Genomic DNA, 26,150 nt, shown 5'->3' on the forward strand with positions numbered 1-26,150 from the left:
CCGTTGTGGAGTAATTTTATTTCTCTTCATTGATTGGATGAACGAGTATGTGCTCCAATTTCTTTCACAACAGGATGAGGATGAAATTTGACCAAGCAATTTTATGGTGATTGTTTGAAGTAGAGGTGCTGAAGCTCCATGTATAATCCACCACATTTTCGGATCAATTCTCCACCTATCACGCAATGACTCTTGGTCACCAAAGTCCTCTAAATAACCAAAAAATTTAGCAAGCTCAATATTGACACTTCTTCTCTTCTCCTCATTTGGAAAATAACGCTTCAAACATGTCTTCCTCATATTTGAAATTTCTAAATCTTTATGTGGAGAAACTCTTTGAGGATCCTCTTGAAGCCATTCTTTAGTTGAATACCTTCAAAAAATATTACAAGTAAATAATAAAAAATGTTGAAATTACTAAACAACAAATTGTAAATTAATAATATAAAAATATTGAAATTTACCTGGGATTTAGTGAGTGAGCCAAACAATGTAAAGGTATATTACTTTTGCTCCACCTATATTCTAGAATAGCATAAATAATATCCCAAAAGCTTGAGTCTTCATGAACTGCTTTCCTCTCATGTCTATATATAATTTCTTTTACTTTGGCTAGCATTGAATCCCACATCTCATAAATGAGATGTAAAAAAGACTTATCTGTATCCACTACTCTCAACATCTCATAAATTGGATCTCTGAAGTTTAAGATGTATTCAATCTCATCCCACCATAAATTATCTAAAAGCTTCTCCTTTATATACTTAGCTTTTCCAACATCATCTTCCCTATAACAGGACCATTTGTCACTGATCACCATAGCTTGAAGAGCATTTTTAATTTTTTTGAATTTTAAACATCACTATAATTGAGACAAACTGAGTTTCAGCTACTGCAAGCATCTTCAAATTCGAAAAATCATTGAACATAGAGAGTCTCATAGAGTGATTCATAATAAATTTTCTAATTACAACTGCATCTCCAACAATCACAGTGATCCAATGATATTCATTATATGTGATTTCGTTTGCCTCGGTATTCTTAACTGCACAAATGTTATTCAAGGCAAGATTAAGCGTATGCATAACACATGGTGTCCAGAAAATATAAGGATAGGCTTGTTCTACTTCTTGGTACCATTCGGTACCCCTCTATACCGAGCAGTACCGAGCGATATAGAGTGGTACCTAGTTCCGATACCGAGCGGTACTGAGTTCTAGTATCGCTCAATACCGAGAGGTACTAAGCAGTACCGAGCAGTACCAAGTACCGAGCTGTACTGAATTCTAGTATCGCTCGGTACCGAGCAGTGCCGAGCAATACCGAACGATATCGAGTACCGAGCGGTACCAAGCAGTACTGAGCGGTACCGAGTACTAAGCACCTAAGCAGTATCGAGTACCAAGCGGTACCGAGTTCTGGTACTGAGCCTACGATTAAGAAAATGAAGAACGGAGAAAACGAACCTTCAATGCTCACGTCGCCTTCACCGTTCGTGTTGTCGATCCGCTCCGTTAATGAAGGATTTTGTCGGCTTTAATGCTCGCGTCGTCGAGCCTCTTTCCTCTTTGTCGACGAAGGATGATCTTCTCCGCTTCTATGCTCATTTCGTCGAGCAGGTCCTTCGACTATAACGAAGAAAACGACTGTGCGAAAACGAAAAACCTAGCTCGCCGAAATGTTTAAGCCGCATAAATGAACAAGGATATCGAACGGATAACCGAAATGAATAGGGCAAATTGCGGCTCTATTTTTTTTTAATATCCGATCAAATTTAAATAATATTTTAATTGGACATGGCAAAGCCGTATCCGACATGTATCCGTGCTGTATCGGAGGCGTATCCGTATCCGACACGTGTCCGATACAACATGCCTCGTAAATAGGCATATCCGTGCAACATAGCTTATGGATAATGAAAGCAGGAGCCACCCAGACACCTTTAGGTGAGAGTAGGTAGGAGACTTTTGGTAGAGGAGTTTATATATGTGTTTTTAGAGGGTTGATAGGATAGGCTACGGTGAGAAGAGAGTCTACCCAAAATTTGAGGGGAAGATTGGCTTTTAGAATAAGAGCATGGATAGAAATGGTGGTGTTTTTGTTCTGCTAATCCATTTTGTTCTGATGTGTATGGGCACCTTAATTTGTGGATGATGCCATGAGTTAGAAGGTGATTGTGAAGAGAATTATTGGTTAATTCATCACCACCATCGTTGCAAAGATATTTTGTGTTTGCTGAATTAATTTTCTACCATGAATTGAAGATTAATGAATTTTTGAGTTGTTTCAAATTGTTTGAATGTAGGGTAGGTCCAACAAAAACGAGATGGTGCATTAGTATAAAAAACATGATATTTATAATTATAAATTAAAACTACTGGGGATGATCCCCATACATCAGAGTATTAGGGGTGCCAAAATGAGTTAATGAATCAGGTTCGAGTCTGACCTGAAATTGACCCAATCATAATCCGATCAACCTAAACTCGTCCCGTTTAATAAACATGTAAAAAAGATGGACCCAAACCTGACCTGCTAGCAACCTGAATGGCCCGAACCTAACTCGATAACTAGTTTTGCTTTAACAAAATTTTTATAACTTATTAAAAATAAGAAGATCATACCAACAAATAGAAGAATTTAAGGGAAAAAATATTAAATGGATCATTTTTGGGTCAAAATCGGATTAGTGGGTCAACCTGATCCTGACCCGTTTAATAAACGGGTTCAAATTCTCGACTCAAATCCTTTTTATTTTTTAAACGAGTCAACTCAAACTCAAAATTTTTGGGTTGGGTTAGCGGGCCAGGCCATATATTGTCACCACTATAGAGTATAGCATTTCTAAAGACTAAGAAGTGGTTGAACATTTACTAATGGCAGTGTATGACATTTTGTGATGCCACAAGTATTGTGGAAAAAGAAAACTATGGATATATGACAAGCTTTTTTTTTTTTTTTAATTTAAATTGTTGACATAATCTGTGAATGAGGGTGACCCAAATGCCTATGCCAATTGTTGTTGGTGGAGTTGGAGAGTAGTGTTATAATTGGAGGGCTTGGCATGGTATGAGCAATGGAGTAGAGACCTCTATGGCAGTTGCCGTGAAAAAGTTGAATGATTTTCTGGTTTTGGATGCAAAAATCACTGCATCAAAAGTGATTGAGCAATTATTTTTTGTTTCTTATTTGTGAATGGATAAATGATTGCATGACAATTTTGGAGTATGAAGGAGATGGGAGAGAAGAAGCTTATGGGTTGGTCAGTTGGTGTAGGGAGAATACCATTTTCGATGTGGGTTATGGCTACACTGCTACTATTTTTGTCAGTAACTTGGTCAATTCTTGTGTATGAAGACTATTGCTATGGATTTTCTAGCATAGGATTGAGATGAAGAGGAGGTACTAGAGTCTAAAAACCACTCTGATGTTGTTGAGCAAAGTTATAAGTACATGTTGGTTTTGACTACTGGAGAGGGGATTATCTTATGGGTTTGCACAGTGCCAACAATCTACTATCAAATGGCCATTCTTGCCACATATTTGGGAAATTATGAACAAATTTATCTTATAGAGTTTTAACACCCCCCCTCCCGCGGCTAGGAGCCTCTTGTGCCATGGTTGCTGAATGCTTGAAGACAAGGGTGGAGTTGCTGATCATGAGCTCCTTCATAGATTCAACAACGGTGTTGATCTCTTCACTGCACAATAGCGACTAGTGTGTAGAAATCATCGAGAATTATCAGTGTGAGTTCGGTACAGATGGGTGTCTTGAAAGCTTTGATATCTTGGAGGTAATCCGCTAAGTGTATATTGTATGATGCCTTTATTGTAGATTGACTATCCTATAGCCACGGTATTGTAGACGATGGATTTAGCCTTTGTAAGTATTTTGTCATAGTTTGATTCTTGATATAGATGTGATGCAGCTCAATATTGAGCTGAATACTCTTGATATGTTGGAGGACTGCAACCATTTTTCAGATTATATCCATGTTGCAGAGGTGCTCTCAAGATTCAGGACATACGGCAGGATGATGCTTGAGAGTGTAGAGACCATGGCGGTTGCTATATTTTGATCAACCTGTTGCCAAGTGTTGTATTTTGGGTTTACAATGAATTGCCTATTGCCATCAGGAATAAATTTGGGTGGTCAGTGGTCTGACTCAAGTAGAACTTCTCAAACCCTTTTGCCTTGAAGAGTTTGCGTATATGGGCTGTCCAAATGGGATAGTTGTCATTAGAGAGAGGCATTGTTTCACTGGATCTGATGTTTGCCATGAGGAATTTGAGAGGAGGAATGACCGTGTCAGCCATTTGGGAAAGAAAAGGGGTTCGGTGCTGACTGTGGCTTGTAGAGGAGTTAGGCTGGTCTACTTACAGGAGCGTATGCTGTTAGGCTGGATCTCTGATACCATGTTAGAATTGTATAGAAGCTATAGAGAACGGAGTATTAAGTAAGAATAAGAAGATAAGAGGCAACTAAAGGCATTGCATTATATTGAAAGAGAAATATGGATGTGGTGATACATTTTGTTATATAATACATTACTACACTTATACTTGCAGCCTGATACATAAGGTTATAGAGGTAATTGAGTGATCATGAACTGATGGTGAGGATAGAGGTCTCTGTCATAGCTCTATGGCTGAGATGAATCCTTTGGCAGAGGTGACTGAGGTAGTAGTCTGCAGCTAGGCAGGCCAGGGGTCTGAATTTGATTGGAAGACTGATAGTGGGTTGTTACGTTGTTTGCAGGGCATTGCAAGGCTCTAAAAAGAATGTAAAATGTTAATCAAATCCCTCAAGAGAAAGAAGGATGAAGGTCTTTGATTGATGGATGGTGCTTTGAGGAGCAAATGTTTAGTTATAATTCTATTTATTGATCTTATTTTTATAGAGTTATTCTGTCATGTGGTTGTTCATGTTATGATAGTCTTTTGTTGAGGGAGTTTGATCGTTTTTGGGTAGGGGTTTCATGATCAAGGAATCTATTCCATGTTAGCAAAAAGTGAGTCCAGTGTCTGACTAGGGAGAAAAAAAGATAAATAAAGTCCTGCGTTGATGAATAGAATGTATGTTGCATGTTCCTAATGCATTAAGTTTGCAAATTTGCTTTAAGGCTTGCACAATTTAGCTTATTCTCAAGAGAACTGAGCTATGGCTCCTAGTACAGGTATTTTCCTTGAATGGCAGCATTGTGAGATCACAACTGAGATGTTTGTATTGATGGAATATTTTGAAGTGGTTTCAGTATTGAAGAAACGTTTTGTGGATTTATGTCTTGAAACCTCAAAAAACTCTTTCTTTAGCTTTTGCACATTCTGAAGGATATTCTTAAAAGAAACTTGTATAGAACCTAGAAAAACTGAGAAACTTTTCTTATTTACCTAACTACTAAATGAACACAAACCAATTGCCTCCAAATTTTATTTAGCTTTGTGTCAATCAGTATGCGCAAAAAACTTTATTTGGGAATGTTAGGACATAGTTTTAGCTCATTTTTTGCTAATACCTACTCTTGTTGGTGCACCCAGATGTTTACCCTAGTTTTTTTTTCTGGAAAATAGGTTGAATCTTGGTGGCAGTGGCCATAAATAATGTAATTGGGTGGAAGCAAAAAAATTCTTTATGATTTTGAAGCAGTGACCCTAAACCCTAAACCCTATCAAAATGACATTTTTATGTGGCTCAACAATTCCTAAAGTTGCTATTAGGTTTCTTTATGATTTTCAGTAGAAATGGTATTGTTCACTTCCAAGTTCTAGTTTTCAAGCTATGATGCAAATATTTATAATTGAAAATATAAATTAAGGATATGAATTGGACATGACATTATAATATTATATTTTAAAAGTCAAGAAATATATAATAATTTCACAATTAAATAAATATGAAATAAGTTCATATAATAATAAATTTATTTCAATTGTTTATAAAATTAAATACATATTTCAAATTATTAAATATCTTAAATTCAATTGAAGAAAAAATTATCGCATGATATTATAGATTGTTAACTTGAAGTTAAAAAATTGATTCTTTTGTAAAAAAATAAAAATAAACATTATGAGAAATCACATCAAATTAGAGAAACATAAGGAAAATAAATTTATTGTTGAGTAATTATTAGGTTATTTAAGTAATTGATTTCAATATAAAAGAGAATGATCATGTTAGCCTAAATTATTTATGTAAAATACTTTTAAAATTAAAATTATTATTCGAGGCATATGTGCTAGAAATGTATATCCGTTAAATTTTATTGTTTCTTTTAATTGAACACATAGATACATGTGTTGGGTAGGTGTCAGGTTCCTGCACATGTCCGACATGATATGCTTCATCATTCTGAAGTGATAGTGCATTATAATTTTCAAGCTTTCTTTCTTTTTATTGTAGTGTATATTTTCTTGTGATGCTATGTCATAGCTTGTTGCGTGTCCACAAAATTTGTCTTAGTAAAGTTGGTTTTGCTAGACTTATACAATGTCCACAATTAGTGTGTCTATTCACTTCACTTGACTGGGCATAATTTGGCTTTTCAGTTCAGCACATCGCTTTACATTTTGCTCTTTGAAGTAAATAAAACCAGTCACATTGCACATTGCCCTTTGAAACCTAACTAAAATGTATCAAACTAATCTTTGAGAAAGTTTTTTAAAAAATTAAAATCCATATTATCTTCTGTTGTATCCAACCTAGTATTGTTGAGTGTTGTGGTATTTTAAAGGTTCCGTTGGGTTTATATATATATATATATATATATATAAAGAGCAATGTTTAAAATTGCGTATTCGAGTATTGGGGCGTTTTTCATTCGTGAGACGAGGTGTAAGCCTCAAGGCGCCTCAAAATCAAAAGATTGCGTAAATATAAAATGATAAATTTTTTATATACTAATGAGTGAATAATATAAAACATAAAAAAGCATAAGACATGAAGTGAAATCAAAATATCCCAATAATAAGACAACATGAAATATAGTTCAACTCAAAATTCTATCTTTCTCAAATCCCTGTATTCTTTTCATTAACATATAATTCCAATTTCCAAAAATAAATAGCAATGACATATCACATAAGAACTCATAAGTCATCAGCACTGTCATCACTAAAGGGTTCTTCATTTGAATCATCATTATGATGAATTGCTCTCTCCCTTTGCTCCTCTCCTATAGAGTCTAATGTCGGTCATTTACTTCAAGATTTATGTAAGTTTTATATATATATAGCGTGAGGCGTAAGCCTCATGCCAGTGAGGCGAGGCGGGCCTCAACCAAGTTGAGGTGCAAGCCTCATAAAAAAAACTCGAGGTGTAAGCATCGAGGCATTTTTTACTGGAATTGCGCAAAGGCGGGCCTCAAGGCGAGCCTCATATTGCGCAATTTTAAACCATGATAAAGAGAGAGAGAGAGAGAGAGAGAGAGAGAGAGAGAGAGAGAGAGAAGGATCAAAATGGTTCCTCATCTCTTTGTAAGAGGCCAAAATGGTCCTCAACTCTTTTGAGGGATCAATTTTGGTCCCTTAGCTTCTTAAAAAGGGGTCTTTTTGATCCTAACATTAAATTTTGGGGTTAATGATGATAAATCAAGATGAATTTTAGTCATTTTTTGATTAAATTATTTATTAAATGTTATTTCTAAGTAATAGTAATAAAAAAAATTATTAGACATTTCTTTAATAAAAAAATTATTAATAATTCTAGTTGTAATTTCAAAAATGATTAATAATTCTAGTTTTATTTTAGGATCATTATAGACTAGATTTATTATTAAAGAAATATTTAATAAATAAAAAATACTATTATTTTGAAATTATATTTAATAAATAACTTAATTAAAAAAATGACCAAAATACCCCTTGATCTAACATCATTAACCTCAAAATTTAATGTTAGGACAAAAAAGGCCCCTTTTTAAGGAATTGAGGGACTAAATTGGTCCCTTAAAAGAGTTGGGATCATTTTGGTCCCTCACAAAGAGTTGAAGGACTTTTTTGATCCTTCTCTCTCTCTCTCTCTCTCTCTCTCTCTCTCTATATATATATATATATATATATATCTTGCTTTTTGAAGTATCTTTGCTATTTTGCTTCTTCTACTCATAATTTCCTGCTTTTTAATTGAGACTTTATAGCACGCCTTTTCCTCCTATGCTTCCACACTTTTTGTTCTTCTGCCTTTATGTACCTTTCTTCATTGTATCAATCCGTTTGTTTTGTAGTTAATAGATGTTTAGCTTGATATGCGGATTTCAGCATAAATCTACCTATGCTTTGTTTAAAACAGATGATATCCGGACATTACTCATCCGAGGGTTTGATATAGTTGGAGCGCTATTGATTAACAATGGAGACATGGAGTTTAATGCTAGAAAGGCAGCAGAAGCTTCCTGTAAGATGAGGAGTTATCTTTCAGTAAATGCTGAACATCATGACATAATTGGAGCAGCTGCTGATTTAAATAGTGACTCGATCCAGTTTTTTAAGTATGAAATGGGAAATTTTAAAAATGTTGAATCATTCAGTACCATTTCATATGAAACCGATCCTGAGAAGCTAGTGTGGGAGAAAGGCTGTCTTACTAGGTGTGAGTTGGCGTTAAAATTTCCCATTTATTCTCCTGGAAATATAGCATCAGGTAAATGTTTGATTTTATAATTTAAGTGGCGTCTGGATAAAAACTCAGTTTTACTTTATTACTCTTTTTTTTGTCATTTCATGTTGTATTGATTAATTTCTGTTTATGCATGAAAAATTTATTACTCTATGCTGTCAACTTAATTTTTTAGAAGGCATACATGGAAAATTTTCAAAGCAATGCCTATTACAAAGGGTTTTAAAAAACGTACCCTTGAAACTTCTATCGTGATCAGCGTACAAATTGTCCTTGATACTTATGTTTCTTGCTTTGCTTAAGGCCTTAGCAACTTATACTCATAATTCTACAGTAAAATAAATTTTGGACTCAGAACTTTCATTGTCTTCTCCTCTCTATTGAAAATCCATTCAAGTTTTTGCGAAACAGAACCTTCTTTTATCTTGATTGTTTGGCATCATTTTTCTTCTTCTGGTTTACAGACTTTCCCGTCTGAAATTCAAATGTGTATTGTCTGTAGAAAGTTTAGATTAGTTAATTATTTATTCGTTTTCTTTTTTCTTACTTCATGTATTTGCATCATAAATAGCAAATGCTATTTTCTTTTTTAAAAATAAATTTGAAGCAGAACCTTTTACCTAGGATTTTAGTATTCTAATTTGCACATTTTTCTCTATAAACATCTAGTTCATGTAAGTTACGCCTGTTGCGCATCCATGTTATTGATAATTATTTGATAAGATGGAAAAAAAATCACAAAATATTTTTTAAACTATTCGTGTATGGCCAATGTAGTCCCAGAGTATCAAGTTGTCCCAATTTATTTCATCGACTATATAAAATTGATCCAAAATAGTTCCTCATATTATAATTGTGATATAAAATTGATCTCAATTTAGTCCCTCGATTTTACGAAATTGATCCCAATTTAGTCCAATGGGATAATTTTGGATCAATTTTGTATAGTTGAGGGAATAAATTGAAGCAACGTTATACTCTGGGACTAAAATTACCATATACGAATTATCGGGGGACTATTTTGAAATTTAACCTTTGATAAAATAATTATTCATAATATTCATTATAGTTATCAATCCATTCAAAATTTTTATGTTTTTTTTATTGCATTTGAATTTTTTATGTTTATTAAGTGATTTACTAAATTTATGAATCATGTTTTTTTTTTTTAATTTTTAATTCGAGGCTATAGAGGATTTAGAAAAAATATCTAAATAAGATTTTAATATCGATTTTATAGAATGCCACAGACTGGTGGCATTGGCTAATTCTCCAAAATTACTTATGCACCACCTATGTGAATTAATGTTTGATTGTGATCCTGGTTTCAACTTTTGTTTTTTCTTTGGTTAAATTAATGGTTCCCATATTATGGACAGCTTTAGGCAAAGAAGCTAGTCAATGAAATTAAAATTAGGATATGAACTTTGAATATATGTTCTCTTATAGAAAAATTAATTGAATTAATATATGTTATGATTCATAGGAAGATAAATATTATATATATATTCAGAAAACTAAATGGCTTGGAAAGAAGATTGAGGAGATTGATAGTCTAGACTTTAAACTATAATATTTAGGTAGTTGTACTAGAAATGATGTTGGTGTGATTATTAAGAAGATTTTGGAGGATAATATTGTAGAAATTAATAGAATCGGTGATAAAATTATAATTTTAAAATTGTTGTTGATGCTAAAATTATTAATATTATAAGTTTTTAGGCTTCTAAAGTAGGTTTGAATATGTGTTTAAAATTAAAATTTTAGAATGGCTGAGAAGAATTAATACAAAGACTACCTATTAAAGAAAGTCTTTTTATAGAAGGAGATTTAAATAAATATGTTGGTAGAGTGATAAAAGATTTTAAAAGCCTTCATAATGGTTATAGACCAACTTTGGAACTTATGTTTTGCAATTGAAGACCTTGTTTTGTGTCTGGCTCAAGTTTGTTATAGGGTCCATTTGATTTTGTCATGGGCGTTTTGGTTTGGTGAGAGGGTTTAAAATTTTGCCAGGCAAGAAGGAAAGCTCAGTCATTTCCAGTTTATCATTACGGTTCAGGCTCTTATTTTCAATTTCAATTAACTGGCCAGCCTAGCTTTGTTGATTAGATGTTATCAAGCCTTCTTGAATCCCATGAAGTAGGAACCTAGGCGGTTTGGTTATTTTGGAAACTTGCTGCAATCTTTAGATGTGTATTTTAAAATGTTTTTGCTAGTTAGACAAAATGCTAATCATTAGTAGCATGCTATTGCGGTTTTTATGCTTTACAATGGTACTTTCTTGCAGATAGTGGCTTGCAGAGATATCTGATAATGATTTATGATAGACAGCCATACCTAGTCATGTGTAAGCTAGAAACAAAAGAACTTATTAACCAATATTGAGCATATCTAACTTGTTGGTCTGCACTGATTTTTGCTCTTGTAATTTGGACATCATTCTTAAAACCTGGATGTGAAAATCTTTTGTTTTGTTTCCGACGATTTATCTTCTGTGCAGCATGCTAGCTTGGACTATCTACTTCTTTGGATTGATTCATAGTCAATTACTAGGGTTTCATTTCCATCCTAATAACACTTCTCTCAAATTATCTTTCCTCCATAACTTCCAGTCCGTCACAAGTTCTGCACAAGTCCTGTGATATAAAGTGGATGCGATTTCAGCAAAAATCTGTGATCGACATAAGAAGATTGGGAAGAAGAACACCCAAAAATAATTTTTATTGAAAGAACTATGAAGAAAAATACAAGATACAAATGAATCTTCAATTGGAGAGGAAGATCCTGCTCTCCCAAATTTCTAGCCATCGGCTAGAGCCCTCTGAACCTAGGCAAACTTCAAAAGCAGCAAACAAGACATAACCGAAACCCTAGGTAAACAACCTACTTAAAGTATACAATCCCTCCAAAGCAAATCCTTAAACAGCCCTCCCTATTTGAAATTTCTCTCCTGGCCCCGCCCCCTTATTAAAAAATCTTCCTTTGGCCCACTTCAAGGTGGCGGGATCCCCCCTTGTTGGTCTAGACCCTGGCTTGTCCAAGATGGACTGACCCTTCTATAACTAATCCAGTAGGGAATGGTCTATCAACATCCCTCTCCTAAATGTGGAAAGATGGAAGCTGCTTCTTCACCATCTCGTACGACTCCTATGTGGCATCATAGTCGAGTATGTTCTTCCATTTTATCAACACTTGATCTCTTTCTTTGTCGCACCCATTTCAGCTCTAGTAACACCACCTCCAAATCCTCTGTTTGTGCCCGAGTAACTCTGAATTAGATGAATGATATTTGATAGCTCTCCTCAATTGTGACACATAGAACACTAGATGTATAGTAGTGGTCGGGGGTAGCTGCAATCGATAAGCCACTACTCCAATCCTCTCCAATATCTCATAAGGACCAAAATATCTCGATGTCAGCTTCTCATTCCTCTTGTTAGCTACCGTCCTTTATTTGTAGGGACTAAGCTTCAAGTATATCTTATCCCCTATCTCAAATTGGTTGTTCTTCTTATACTCATATGCCTATTTCTTCATGATATGCTGAGCCTTCAATAAATGCCTTTTTTAATTCAACTAACACCCTATCCCTCTCCTCCAAGTACTACTCTACCGACAGTATAGCCAAATCTTTTAAAAGATTAAATATTCAATATATATTTCAAATGACATAAAAGATGATGTCCAATATGATGCTTTTCAAATAATGATAAGTGGGTGCAATGATTAGCTCAATATTGTATTTCATTTTATCAATTTATTTTTATTGTTAATTAATTTTTCATAGCTTATGTGAGCCTCATAGCTCACCAGAACTTTCTTCTGGCTGTTTTTACAGGTAAAGAAAAAGATAAAGTTGTTGATGATTAGATTTCAAGTACCTCAATGTTGTGTTATTTCTATTTTTATTAGTAAGGATTAGCTAAGGGTATGTAAACATTCATTTGAAGTATTTTGTTTGGATGTTCCTTAGTGGCTCTGTAACTATGTTGTGGAAGTTTAAAAATGTTAAGTACTTCAGTTAATGTATCAATGAAGGTTTATAAGATACTTCGTATAGTTATGCAAGTGGTTAACTGTTTAAAAAAAAAAAACTTTATGGAAAGAAAATAATATGTTTTTGTTGTTACACTCTACAGTACTGGTCAAGGGTAATGTGGGGTGTTACATTTTGAGCCCCCACCGTCAATCTAGAGTCGACAGCGAAGGAGAATCTAAATAGACATCTTCTTACTTATCCCCATTCTGAAAACACCGATAACCGAACTAGATAAATAAAAAGTAGTCTATTCATACTATCCTCACAACACTAATCATAATACATCAATGTTTTTATAGTAGGCAGTATATATCATAAAATGTACATCTCAAAGGAATTACAGAGCTTTACTAAAAATCTCTAAAATTTATTTAAATATCCAAAAGTCTGTACAACAATTATTCAGATATCTTTGTACACCCAAAATATATATACACCAAAAAAAACAGTCACCCCTTTTTTGTCTAGTGCCCTACGAACTCATTCTCCTTTCCTGCAATATAACCACTATTAATGAGCTAGGCTCAATGAAATACACAATCAATATATACGAATTAATAATAACATTGTTAATAATTAATTTAGAACTCGTTGAAATTCCAATTGAAATTTCATATTGTTCACGAGAAATGCATAACATTACTTTTTATCTTGTCAATTGTCCTACCTCATTAAACAAGTCATGTGATAACCATAAGCTTTTGCACCCTTTTAGCTTTTCAATTCAAGGTTAGGTCCAGATTTCCCAGTTTTAGAATTGAAGCTGCTCTCTTATTCAAGATTAGGCCCAAATTCCCAACTTCTAGAATTAAGAGTGTAGGCTTACCTCATCCGGTCTTTCGCCTCAATTTGATAAAATATTTACTAATTCCTATAGCATCGTTTGGGTATCTCACCTCGCTAGGAATTTGTTCTCCTAGACTTTGTCTTCTTTTCCTTTTATATACAATCTCAATTGCACTCTTTCTCATTCAATAATAATCTATTCTCTCTCTTTATACTCTTTTATACTTCCTTTTCCTTGTAATTCCTCTTCTTCATTCTATTCAAATTCCCTTTTCTTTCCCAAACGTTTCTACCTGATTTCAATATTTCTTCTTTCCATTCCTTGCTGATTTTAGTTTTTAGTTACTAATAGCTGAGGGTAGAGATTTATAAAAACATCTACAGCATTTTCATGATAAAAATCAATAAGTTACAGCACCGAACTTGCTGTTTTCAGCAACTACAACAATCTTACATACAGTTTTTAACAACTGCTGCAGCCTACGTCAGCAACATGGCATAATTTCAGTAAATCACATCTCGTTTCAAAACAAAATTACTAAATTATGTTGTTCTACACTTCATTCCTACTATTATTATACTTCTTTTCCTGAAATTCAGAAATCTGCTTACCTGGTATTCAGAAATCAGCAAGTAAACACTGCAGCTATATGCTTGAATTCGTCTCCTTCAACCTGCAGGTCACGGCACAGCCCACCTCCTTGACTGCCAGAGATAACGTGAAGCTAATCAGGAAAATGGAGTAGTGCGCTTGGTGCTTACCTAATTAATTAACTAATATACTACTTCCACTATCCTTTCCACTAACCCTACAGTCACATGATTTCCATCAAGCCTATGCATGCATAGCTAAGTGGAATTAACCTAAGTATCTGTTACGGTTATCTAAATCTTATACAGTAAAAAAAGTATAAAGAAAAAATAATTAAATAACTAGACAATTAATTAAATTAGACATTAGGTTAATAGTTTACATGTCAAAATGCTCAGGATTAAAAGTTGGACTTAATGAAAATAAGTGAACATTTAGAGAATTTTAATACTTACATTTATTTTGAATATTTCGGGTATTATATACGTCTCAAGGCTCCTATTTATCACGTCCGTCTGGGAGTGGTAAGCGATTCTCTTCTTGAATACTATTCCCAAAAATGGCCGATGAACACTATTCCCAAAAATGGCCGATGAACACATTATCTCGGTCAGACACTAGACTCGGGTATCCCATGCAATTTGACCACCTCTAATGAATGTCGCTGCCACTGTCGTTGCCATATACGAATGCCGTAGGGGAATTAAATGAGCATACTTGCTCAATCTGTCCACCACCACCAAAATAATTGTAAACTCCTCAGATCTCGACAATCCATATATAAAATATATGTTGACATCCTCCTACACTCTGTCTGGAAGAGCTAGAGGTTGCAGTAACTCTCTCGGAGCCATGACCATGTATTTGCTCCTCTGGCACACCTCACATGTAGTTACAATCTCCTCCACATCCTTATGCATCCCGTTACAGTACAACAAAAATCTCCCCTGGTATAGTAGTCTCTACCTCTATAAGGAATAGCTAGGCTGGCTACTCTCATCCCTCAGCAGATCTGTCCTTTCCTATGATGCACAGACACGGACATGGCGATATGGATATGACACCACACGGACACGGGACATGTCAATTATTGAAAATATAGGTCATGGACACGAGTTGGACACAATATTATAATTTTTATATTTTAAAAATAATGTATTAAAATTGAATAAGTATAATTTTAAAAATAAATTAGAAATAATAAATCATTTAACTATAATTTATGCTTAAAATGATTAATATTAGGATGTCAAGAGTCGGACGTCGATATCGTTTATCAGTCATCGAGAGAGGATATGATAATACTGTCGAGAGTCGGGCATTGATGTTATGCAATAAATTTTGGTTATCAATGTTAAGAGGGTGTTTATTGTCGATGTTGAGAGTGTTGGTCATTAATGTTGAGAAACCGTTAGACAAAGATGAGATGTCAAGTTGTGGGTCTAAAAATTGCTAGCATCGAGCATCAATATAAAGACATCGTCAGACTTTGATATGGAGATTGTTTTGAAATGTTGATGTTGTAATGACGTTATATGTTGATGTTGAGATGATACCAGACATTGTTGTGAAATCAAAGTTGTAACCTGCCAAAGAGAAATGAAAATAATAATATTTGATGAATGGGGTATCAAGTGTGGGCAATTGATTTGATGCTATGGATAAGAAATAAGAAACTTAGTTTTTATATTTTAAATAAGTAAAAATTTTAAATACAAGAAATTATATTTAAAAAAATTCATAAAATATTTAAGAGAAACATATTGGACACGTGTGTCCAATTTGTATTTAATATTTTTTTAATCGGACACATTTTCGATGTGTCTGATATGTATTGGAGGAGTGTAGGACGCGTGTCATGTCGGATACGTGTCAGACACTGACAACTCTTTGAGAAGTGTCGGTGCATCATAGGTTCTAACCCCCCTTAGTTTCTCATCCTGCATACTCTCCTTCTTAATGGCCCCCAATCCATTATCAGTGGTATCGAAATGGCTAATTCTTCGAGCTTCCCCATGCATCTGGATAAGCTATAAACTGTCTTGTTCTCTAGCAAAACATTGCAGATAAATCTCAAGTCTCCTATTTACCACCTCTATCTACTCATCTATATAGGGGTGGTATGCGATTCTCCTCTTCAATACTATCTCCTGTAGGCTGAACCAACTCCCTCCAATAATGGCCGATAAACACATTATCTCTATCATACACTAGACTCCAGCATCTCATGCAATTTGACCACCTTTGATGAATGCTGCTACCATTGTCGTTGCCATATACGAATATCATAGGAGAATTAAATGGCATACTTGCTTAATCTATCCACCACCACCAAAATCATTGTAAACCCCTCAGATCTGGACAACCCATTTTAAAATCCATTTTGACCTCCTCCCACACTCTATATAGAAGAGTTAGAGGTTGCAATAACCCTCCCAAAGCCATGACCATGTATTTTCTCCTCAAGCACAACTCATATCTAGCTACCATTCCTCCACATCCTTATGCATCCCCTTCCAATACAACACAAATCTCCCTTGGTATAGTAGTTTCTCCCCCTCTAGGGAATAACCAGGGTGGCTACTCTCATCCCTCAGCATATCTGTCCTGAACCCCCTCAGTTTACGTCCTGCAAACTCTCCTCCTTAATAGCCCCCCAATCCAATATCAGTGGTGCTGAAATGACTATTTCTTGGAGGTCCCCCATGCATATGGAAAAAGGTATAAACTGTCTTGTTCTCTAGCCCTGGCCTATAATGGATCTTAAAATCATATCCCAATAGCTTTGATAGCCACCTCTGCTGCTCCTCGGTCACCATCCTCTGCTCTAACATGTACTTTAAGCTCACCTGGTATGTCATGACGATGAAGTGTCTGCCCAACAAGTAAGACTGCCACCTCTGAATAACTAACACAATGGCCATCAACTTCCTCTCATAAGCTAACTTCAGCCTAGCTCTAGCTGTTTGGCTAAAGTAAGCTATGGGCCTACGATTTTCATGAGCACCCCTTCTAATCCATATCTTGATACATCAGTCTCCATTATAAAACTTGGCTAAAATCTGGTAGGGCCAAGACCGGTATCATGGTTATGGCCTTGTTTTATCTCTCAAAAGCCTCGGTAACTACCTCTCACCACAAAAAAAAAAAAAAAAAAACTATCATTGTTTAGCTGCTTCATCAGTAGCCAATTTATAGTGCTGTATCCCCTCAAAACCTTCTATAGTACCTAGTCAACCATAGGAAACTCCTCAGCTCCTTTAGGGTCCTAGGTAGCTGACATTTTAGCGTAGCCTCAATCTTGGCATGATCAGCAACCACTCCTCTTGAGATATCACATGTCCTAAGTACTCCACACTGGGTTCTCCAAAGAAGCACTTATGCAGGTTGGCCCATAGCTGATTCTCCTGTAACACCTCTAACACTACCTTCAAATGCTCCTTGTCCGACCTGCTGTACACCAATATGTCATCAAAGACAGCACAAACCTTCTGAGGCATGATCAAAACAACCTGTTTATAACAGACTTGAATGTAGCAGGTGCGTTGGTAAGACCAAACAATATCACCAAGAACTCGTAGTGTCCCTCATTTGTCTGGAATGCAGTCTTCAGGATATTCTCCTCTCTCATCTTGATATGATGCTACACAGACTTCAGATCCATCTTTTAGAACTCCACAACTCCACATAACTCATCCAACAACTCGTTTATCACTAGAATAGGAAACTTTTTTGGCTGTCTCCTTATTCAGGGCCTAGTAATCCACACAGAATCTCCTGCTCCAATTCCTAAATTTTGACAAGTACAACTAGGGTAGAAAAAAGGACTCACGCTCGACCTGATGCTGCTTGCCTCAAACATTTCCCTTATCAGCTTCTTGATCTCATCCTTTTGGATTTAAGGGTATTGAAGGACCTGGCACTAATTGGTGACACTCCTTTCCTTAAGGTGTTGGCATGCTCCTGCTCCTTTTGTGGTGACAATCCTTGAGGTGGCTGAAAGACCTCATCAAATTACTATATAAGTGGCTATCCTGAAAGATGGATGTCTCCCTCTTCCTCAAATTTGATCTTCTCTAAGCTCTGCAGCTCCATCAGAAATCCTTCCCCCACCTCCTGTATGGTCCTCACCATGGTTTTGAGAGAAATTGATACTTTTGGATAATCCTGCATCTCCGCCACCCTTCTTCCCTCCATCATCAATTCCATCATCAATGCTCTCCAATCGAGCACCCCTTCATTCATACCCAACCCCCTCACGCCTCTCCCCATACCTTTTATCTGTCTCCTACCTAGGAATAGACTCTAGAGGAGGTTTTCTCTCTTCTTCCTCCAAGATCTTCTCCCCTTGTTCTTCCCTTCTCGTTATCAGATTTGGGTTTTCCCCACTCCCTTGATTGCCTATGCTTCTCTCACCTTATCAATGCCGTTTTAGTTTGGCCCTCAAGCAACTTCTTCATCATCTCCTCCATGATGGATAATTTCCCATCAATCTTCTCGTGGTTGGCTGAAATTTTGGTTTGGAAATTTAAAATTTCAGATTTTAATTGTTCGATCTCCTCTTCCAACACTTCTGCCTCTTTTCCCGTCATTGGTACCCTTCTAGGCTCTAATACCAATTTGATATGAAGTGGATGCAATTTCAGCAAACACCAGTGAACAGTACAAGAAGATTTTGGAAGGACACCCAAAAATAATTTTTATTGAAAGAAGTATGAAGAGAAATGCAAGATACAATTAGATCTTCAATTAGAGAGGAAGATCCAGCTCTCCCAAATTCCTAGTCGTCGTTTAGAGCCCTCCTGACTTAGGCAAACTTCAAAAATAATAAACAAGACATAGCTAAAACCTCAGGTAAACAACCTACTTAAAACATACATTCCCTCTAAAGAAAATCCCTAAACAACCCTCCGTATTTAAAATTTCCCCCATAATCGCCCCCTCATCTATTCAAAAATTCTCCTTGTGCTCACTTCAAGGGGACAAGAACCACCCCCCCCATTCTCCTTGTGCTCACTTCAAGGGGGCAGGAACAAAAAAAAAAAGTAAATAAAACTATCTTTAAGTGCACCAAATGCACCTCGTCCGACCCGCTGTACACCTAGATGTCATCAAAGAAAACCGGTACAAACCTCCTTGAGGTTCGGTCAGAACACTATGTTCATAAGGGACTGAAATGTAGCAGGGGCATTGGCGAGACCAAATAGTATCACCAAGAACTCGTATTGTCCCTTTTGTGTCCATAATGCAGTCTTCAGGATATTCTCCTATATTATCCTGATCTGATGGCACACGGACTTCGGATCCATTTTCGTGAACACCACCACACCACATAACTCATCCAACAACAAGTTTATCACCGAAATAGGAAACTTGTTTAGTATTGTCTCCTTATTCAGGGCCTAGTAATCCACATAATCTCTAGTTCCCATTCCTACATTTTAACCAGTAAGTCTGGGAAAGGAAAAGGACTCATGCTCGACCTGATGATCCCTGCCTCCAACATTTCCCAGATCAACTTCTCGATCTCATATTGGATTTGAGAGTATTGATAGGACCTGGCACTAATTGGTGACATTCCCTCCCTCAAGGTGATGGCATGCTAATGCAATAAAAAATATCGCAAATTACATAAAATTAGGAAATCCTTTATAATTACCACACTTAAACAAAACACAATACAACTTTCATAGAATAAAGACGATGCTTACAAACTTATGACATAAAACACCTAAACTTGCTTGCATTCCTTGATTGAGAAGAAAGATACAAGTTGTGTGGAACTTGCGGAGAGAAGAAAGAGATAAGAAGCCCAAGACAAAGTCAAAGAGAGGAAAAGTAAAAGGGGGACTAGCTTGCAAGCTTTCCCAAGAAGAAGAGAAATGGAACAAGCTCGCAAGCTTTTCCAAGAAGAAACCCACATGTTTTGCTGTCCAAAAATTATCACATAACTCCTTTTTTCATTCATTGAGAAGAAAGATACAAATGAGGTGGTCACTTGCGGAGAGAAGAAAGAGAAAGGGAGCCCGAGACGAAGTCGAAGAGAGGACAAGCTCGCAAGCTTTCCCAAGAAGAAGAGATAAGGAACAAGCTCGCAAGCTTTTCCAAGAAGAAAATCGTCAGTTTTTTGGCTCCAAAAATCATTACATCTCTCTTTTTTTCATTTATCGAGAAGAAAAATACAAATGAGGTGGTCACTTGCGGAGAGAAGAAAGAGGTAAGAAGCCTAAGACGAAATCGAAGAGAGGACAAGCTCGCAAGCTTTCCCAAGAGGAAGAGAAAAGGAACAACCTCGCAAGCTTTTCCAAGAAGAAACCCGCAGGTTTTGCTGTCAAAAAAATTTTTATCAACAAACAACCCTTATTTATAGTTGAAAAGAGGCAGCCAAACAACCCCCAAAACCTCCAACCGAACCAATCAGAACAGGGGAAATAGAAGGCCATCAGGTGGCTAGGAACAACAGCCAAAGGGGCCACAAAAGGGGATAGGAACGGGCGCCCACAGGGAACCAAAACAGGCAGCCATCGGGAGGGGGGGGGGAGGAACCAGCCGCGTAATTGGAGTCAGGCGGAGGAACCGAAGGGCCACAGAGATCGGGAAAAGGGGGAAGAAACAGGACACCACAATAATGAGCTGAAAAAGGCATTCCACTAAACATTAATGAGCTGAATTAGAAGAGGATAGAGCAGCTCACCAAAGAAGACAGCCTAAACCAAACCCAAACATGAACCCAAAATCAATTACCCCCCTTCTTTGCCTACATCACATGCTCCTGCTCCCTCGGTGGTGGAAATTTTTGAGGTGGCTGAAAGACCTCATCGAATTGCTGTATAAGTTGCTATACTGAAATATGGATATCTCCCCCTTCCTCCAATTTGATCTCCTCTAAGCTCTGCGGATTCATAAGAAATCCCCCCCATCTCCTATATGGTCCTCATCATGGTTTTGAGAGAAATTGAGGCTTTTTGATAACCCTGCATCTCCCCTGATCACCACCCTTCTTCCCTCCACCATCATTTCCATCGTCAATGCTCCCCAATTAAGCACCCCTTCATTCATACCCAACCCCCTCACGTCTCTCCTCATGCCTTTTATCTATCTACTCCCTAGGAATAGGCTCTAGAGGAGGTCTTCTCTCTTCTTCCTCCTAGATCTCCGCATTTTGTTCTTTCGCTCTCCTCATCGGATTCGGGTTTTCCCCACTCCCTTGATTGCCGGTGGCTTCCCTTGCCTCCGACGATGCCTTTTTTGTTTGGCCCTCGAGCAATTTCTTCATCATCTCCTCCTTGATGGAAAATTTCCCATCAATCTTCTCGTGGATGGCTGAAATTTGAGTTTGGAAATCTAAAATCTCATATTTCAATTGTCCGACCTCTTCTTTTAACACTTCTGCCTTTTTTTCCGCCATAGGTACTTGGATATAGGCTCTAATGTCAATTTGATACGAAGTGGATGCAATTTCAGCAAAAACCAGTGAACGGTACAAGAAGATTGGGAATAAGAATGCCCAAAAACAATTTGTATTGAAAAACTATGAAGGGACATACAAGATACAATTGGATCTTCAATTGGAGAGGAGCATCCTGCTCTCCCAATTTTTTAGCTGTCAGCTAGAGCCCTCTCAACCTAGCTAGCTGTTGTTGTTGCTGAAGATGACTAAGATGGGCCCTTCTCGCCATAGATTGGGTTCATTTTCATTCATGCTATTATATTTTTAACTTTTTTTTTGTTTTTATGCGCCATGGCTCTAAATTGCCTTAAAGCTAGCTGTTGTTGTTGCTCTACTTCATACACCTTGAACGCATTACCTAAAAGCGTTGAAGTGGTGTGACATCCTGTGTGCTGGTTGGATGCCAATGTGGTGTCGTCTATCCATACTACTACTAGGCACAAGAAGCACCATTGGCATCAAATCGTTAATAGGGAATAGAATACTAGAGGAGATATAAATAAGTGAAGGAAGAGATTTCTGTGTTTTGGTTGTTACTGTTAGATGCTTGTGGATTTGGGCAGCTTACCTCGAGCAATCGAGTCCTCTGCAGGTGAGAGTTGAGACCAATTTCTTTAAGCTAAAATCCTTGTTATAGAAGTCTCTATAACCTGGGCTTCCTCTATCATTTACGATGGCTCACACTAGCTGCATAGTGAGCCAGATTCTTGGTTTTGGGCAACTATGATGGGAGAACCGGAAGCTAATGAATGTCTCTGATCATGTAACCTAAGGATATTTCAAATTTTTATTTCTATTTTTTCATGGTTTCGATGACAATAGCTATGTTGTACTTTTTATGATATGATACTTATACTGATTGTTGCGTGGTTGTGGATGACACTTTCATTGCTAAATGTTGTTTTCTATTTGTTTTCAGATATGGAAGACATGTTTTCTTCTTTGATCGATCTTACTGTTGCTGATCTTAAAGATCCTTGTGCTGCATTCCTCGTTGAAGGGCCTAGTGTAACTTCTAATGAAACATCTGCTTCCATTGTTTTGCATGGTTTTGAACTGGATTTCAGCAGATCTATATCTGAAAATGTGTGGTTAACGAGCAATCATATGGAGTCGGATGCAAAGGATTTAGCTTGTTCACAGTTTTTCTCAAATAATAAGTCCCTTTCATTTTCTTCATTACGAGAGGTTAGATTCATAAAAACAAAATTTTATGATATTTGAGAGATTGAGTATGCTACTTGCCACATATAAGTCATGTTTTCTGCAAATCATAGCCCTCTTTAACTTTTTATTCAATCTCTAATATCTTTCGTCAACTTTGCATGAGAAGTCTGTTTGCCTAGGGAAGCACTAAACAATGCTGGAATTAAAATAACTGATTTTCTTATGAAAGGCCTACTTAACTAAATGCTTATATTGTAGGAGCAATATTAAATTTTTTTTTTTACGCTTATGCTTCTTGTGGATCTCTTTTTCTTTAAAAATGTTTCCAGAATAGAATATACGCCCTCCCTATCTATTATTTGAACATCACAGGATTTTTTTTGGAATGTAAACAACATTACCATTTCTCCTTCATTATATTCCCTTTCTGGTGGTATGAAATAATAGACTTGGTATAAGCACCGCTATTTTCTGATGTTTCGGTTTGTTAGAATGCAGATGTCATCTGGATAACGATGCTGTCTAATCGGTCTAGGAATGTTTCTAAATCTGTAGCTCCTGTGGCGGAGTACTTCCCGGGTACTGATTATAGTGTGTTATAATCTTTGAAGCTTATCCTACAATTTGACAAGCTTCCTACCTTAATAACTCTGAGCTCTTTCTATCAATAGCAGAACCAGCAAGTTGTGTATATTCTAATTTGAAGCTAGATGTGCTTTGTTATTCTTCAAAAGAATGTCCCATTGCTTCACTTATCTCCAAATTGGTTGTGCCAGGGTTGATTGACCAGTTATTAACAATGAAGAATCTTATCTCACCAAGTCTTTCAGCGAGCCATCCTCAGGTAACATTATTCTTACGATTTGGATCACCAACCGATCACCAACCTAAGTATTTCTGAAAAATGTTGATCCAGCATCTTCTATGCAAAAGACAAAATTCACAGTTTTTATTGTTTTCCTAGGGCCCCAGTTCTTGAAGTTATATTTTCTATGTCTGGGGTTGGTAGATGGGTAGCAACTTTTTCTTTTGATAAAAAATATTGATGATCTTTCTTTAAACATAAAACATTCACTTTTGAAGCTTTTAGCATTTTTCCTGGAACATGGTTCTTGAGTGCATTTTTTTCCCAAGGGGCAGTGGGGTTGGCTGGTGGTAGAGGAGAGAAGAGGCTTAAATGTAATAAATCCTAAGAGATGATGGGAGTGAGTTAACTCGTTTCAAGAACATTATGCAAATGACCTTTTGTGAAGCCCTTAATGAATGGTTGCAGCACGTAAAATAGCTGATGTTTAAGAAATTTCTATTTCTAGAAATTCTTGTCCAAATAGAAAATCTTTCAGCCAATCTTTCATTTTATCTAAATTTTTAGGCTGGTGAACCTTGTAATTGTGCGTGAGGTTTGACATGTTTTGTTTGCTAAGCTTATGTTATGACTCCTTATGTCTCATAGTTTGTTTTATTTCCATGCATGCTTAGGTCTTCATTTGAGGTGACTTGTGCTTTTCTAGTTGTGCTATTAATAGCTATTTTTCAACCACAGCTTTTATTATGCTTTTCTTCTTTTCTATGGCAAACGTTTGGAAGAGAATAAAAAAGTTATCATCTAAACGGACATTATCTTTTGTTCACTGCTTTGTTTTGCTATATAAACAGTCAAAAAATTATGACAAATGAAACCCAAGTATATCCATCTTCTTAAGTTTAGTTTCAGCTTTTGATTACTTTAAAATAATTGTTGGTACTATAGGTTAGACCATGCAATGCATATTATGGATACCAAAATCTAGTTGTACATTCCTGATTTTTTTGAATGCGTGCTAGATTTATTGTAGCTTTGTATTAAACATTTCTTAATTTATTTAGTCTGCTATGGTAAGCCCATCACACAATCCTTCTAAGAATGCATATAAATTGTTTAAGATGCCTGATTTTTACATATAAACTAATTTTTATAACAAATTTTTTTAATTTTTATCTTTTTTTGCACATTTGGATTCCACAATCAACTATTTTTACTATTAGGAGCTTTTCCCTTCGAAACTCCAAGCGCATCTTCTGCAATAATCTTAATATCACTAGCTACTTTTTCCCACATAACATTTGCATTTTCATGCACCATCAAAATCTTAAGATTTAAAATCTTACTCTTAAAAATATTTTTGTTAATATTCTTTAAATGCCACCATCTAATCCTAGAAAATCGTTTTACTTTATTTTTTATTTTCTGCCCCTTTATCTTAAAGTCCAAAATTAATAATCGATATTGGATACATAAATTTTTATTCGGAATAACTTTACAATCTTTGCAATCTAAACGATCTAATTTTCTTATAAGAAAATAATCAATTTGTGTTTTACTATATCCATTTTTATAAATGATAAGATGCTCATCTCTTTTCTTAAAAGAAAGTATTAGCTATTAAAAAATTATAAGCTAAAGAAAAATCTAATATTGTCTTACCACCTTCATTTATCATTCCAAACCCATGGCCACCACATACCTGTTAACGGCGAATGACGCACCATGGCGCAGAGGTCCATTTGGAGCCATGGCGCATAGCGCACGGCGCGGCGCGCGCTATTTTGAACATGGCGCAAGCTATATAAAAATTATAAAAATAATAAGCAGATATGAAATAATTATTTAAAAATGAAAGACAAGCTATCATAAATAATAAAAGACAACCATGACATATATTAAGTTCGACTAAGTAACATTCAAATATTCTCATAATCCAAATATTACAATCTTTTTTAAAGATCAAATAGAATTAATCTACTTTTTGTGAATCGTCATCAATCACAAACTGTTAAAAAAGCTTGAGTACTTCATTATCTTCTTCACAATTGTCTCCTTTACTTCAATAATCTCTCATTCATCACCTTCCTCATCATCATTTTCAATAAGCAACATCATGCCTAATTGAAGTATTTTTCTCTCTTCCCTTTAGATCTTTTCCGAATTATTAACTTTTTCATAACATCAGTAGCTTTAGCAACACGTCCAAGTAAAATCTTCCTCTCCACAATAAAGTCATTTTCTTCATCAGACTCATCAATCAAATTTCCTGTTAACCATTCATTTGTTATCTTATCTCAGTTAAAAAATTAGGATCAATGACATCCGATGATATTGAATCTCCGAATCAATGCTTTATTATATTTCACATAAACTAATTACCTTTAAGCGACCATATATCAATTTGGCTTCTGTTTGCTATGAATGCCAATTTAAAAATATATTACATTACTATATTATAAACATATATAAAAAATCAACACATACATTATAAAATACTTACATGTTCAAAAATAGTACTCCAATTGCGTTCGCATCAGATGAACTAAATGTTAAACTTAGGACTTGATAGCAAAGCTTTGTAAATTGGGAGCTCCTTATCCATATTGCCAACCACCAAATCAGCATGGAAAGAAATGAATTTTTTCTAATATTATTAACAATCAGTTCTTAATTTTTTTGTAAATAATGATA

At 35.8% G+C, this 26,150-nt stretch overlaps 1 protein-coding gene across 4 annotated transcripts in view; it reads left to right on the forward strand.

Annotated features, from left to right (window-relative positions):
- Positions 1 to 26,150, forward strand: part of LOC110106569 (probable Ufm1-specific protease) — an 82,093-nt gene that overhangs the window by 3,932 nt on the left and 52,011 nt on the right. For 2 of the 4 annotated variants that reach the window (XM_028700162.1, XM_028700160.1), the window contains exons 2-5: positions 8,291 to 8,641; positions 22,407 to 22,675; positions 23,146 to 23,233; positions 23,326 to 23,498. In XM_028700162.1, the coding sequence (XP_028555995.1) occupies positions 8,291 to 8,641; positions 22,407 to 22,675; positions 23,146 to 23,233; positions 23,326 to 23,498 (881 nt within the window). The remainder of the gene's footprint in view (positions 1 to 8,290; positions 8,642 to 22,406; positions 22,676 to 23,145; positions 23,234 to 23,325; positions 23,499 to 26,150) is intronic. The other 2 variants (XM_028700161.1, XM_028700163.1) reach the window with 2 other exon arrangements.

This window comes from Dendrobium catenatum, unplaced genomic scaffold (genome assembly GCF_001605985.2).
Source record: "Dendrobium catenatum unplaced genomic scaffold, ASM160598v2 fragScaff_scaffold_1467, whole genome shotgun sequence".
In the NCBI taxonomy this organism is placed as follows: domain Eukaryota; kingdom Viridiplantae; phylum Streptophyta; class Magnoliopsida; order Asparagales; family Orchidaceae; genus Dendrobium; species Dendrobium catenatum.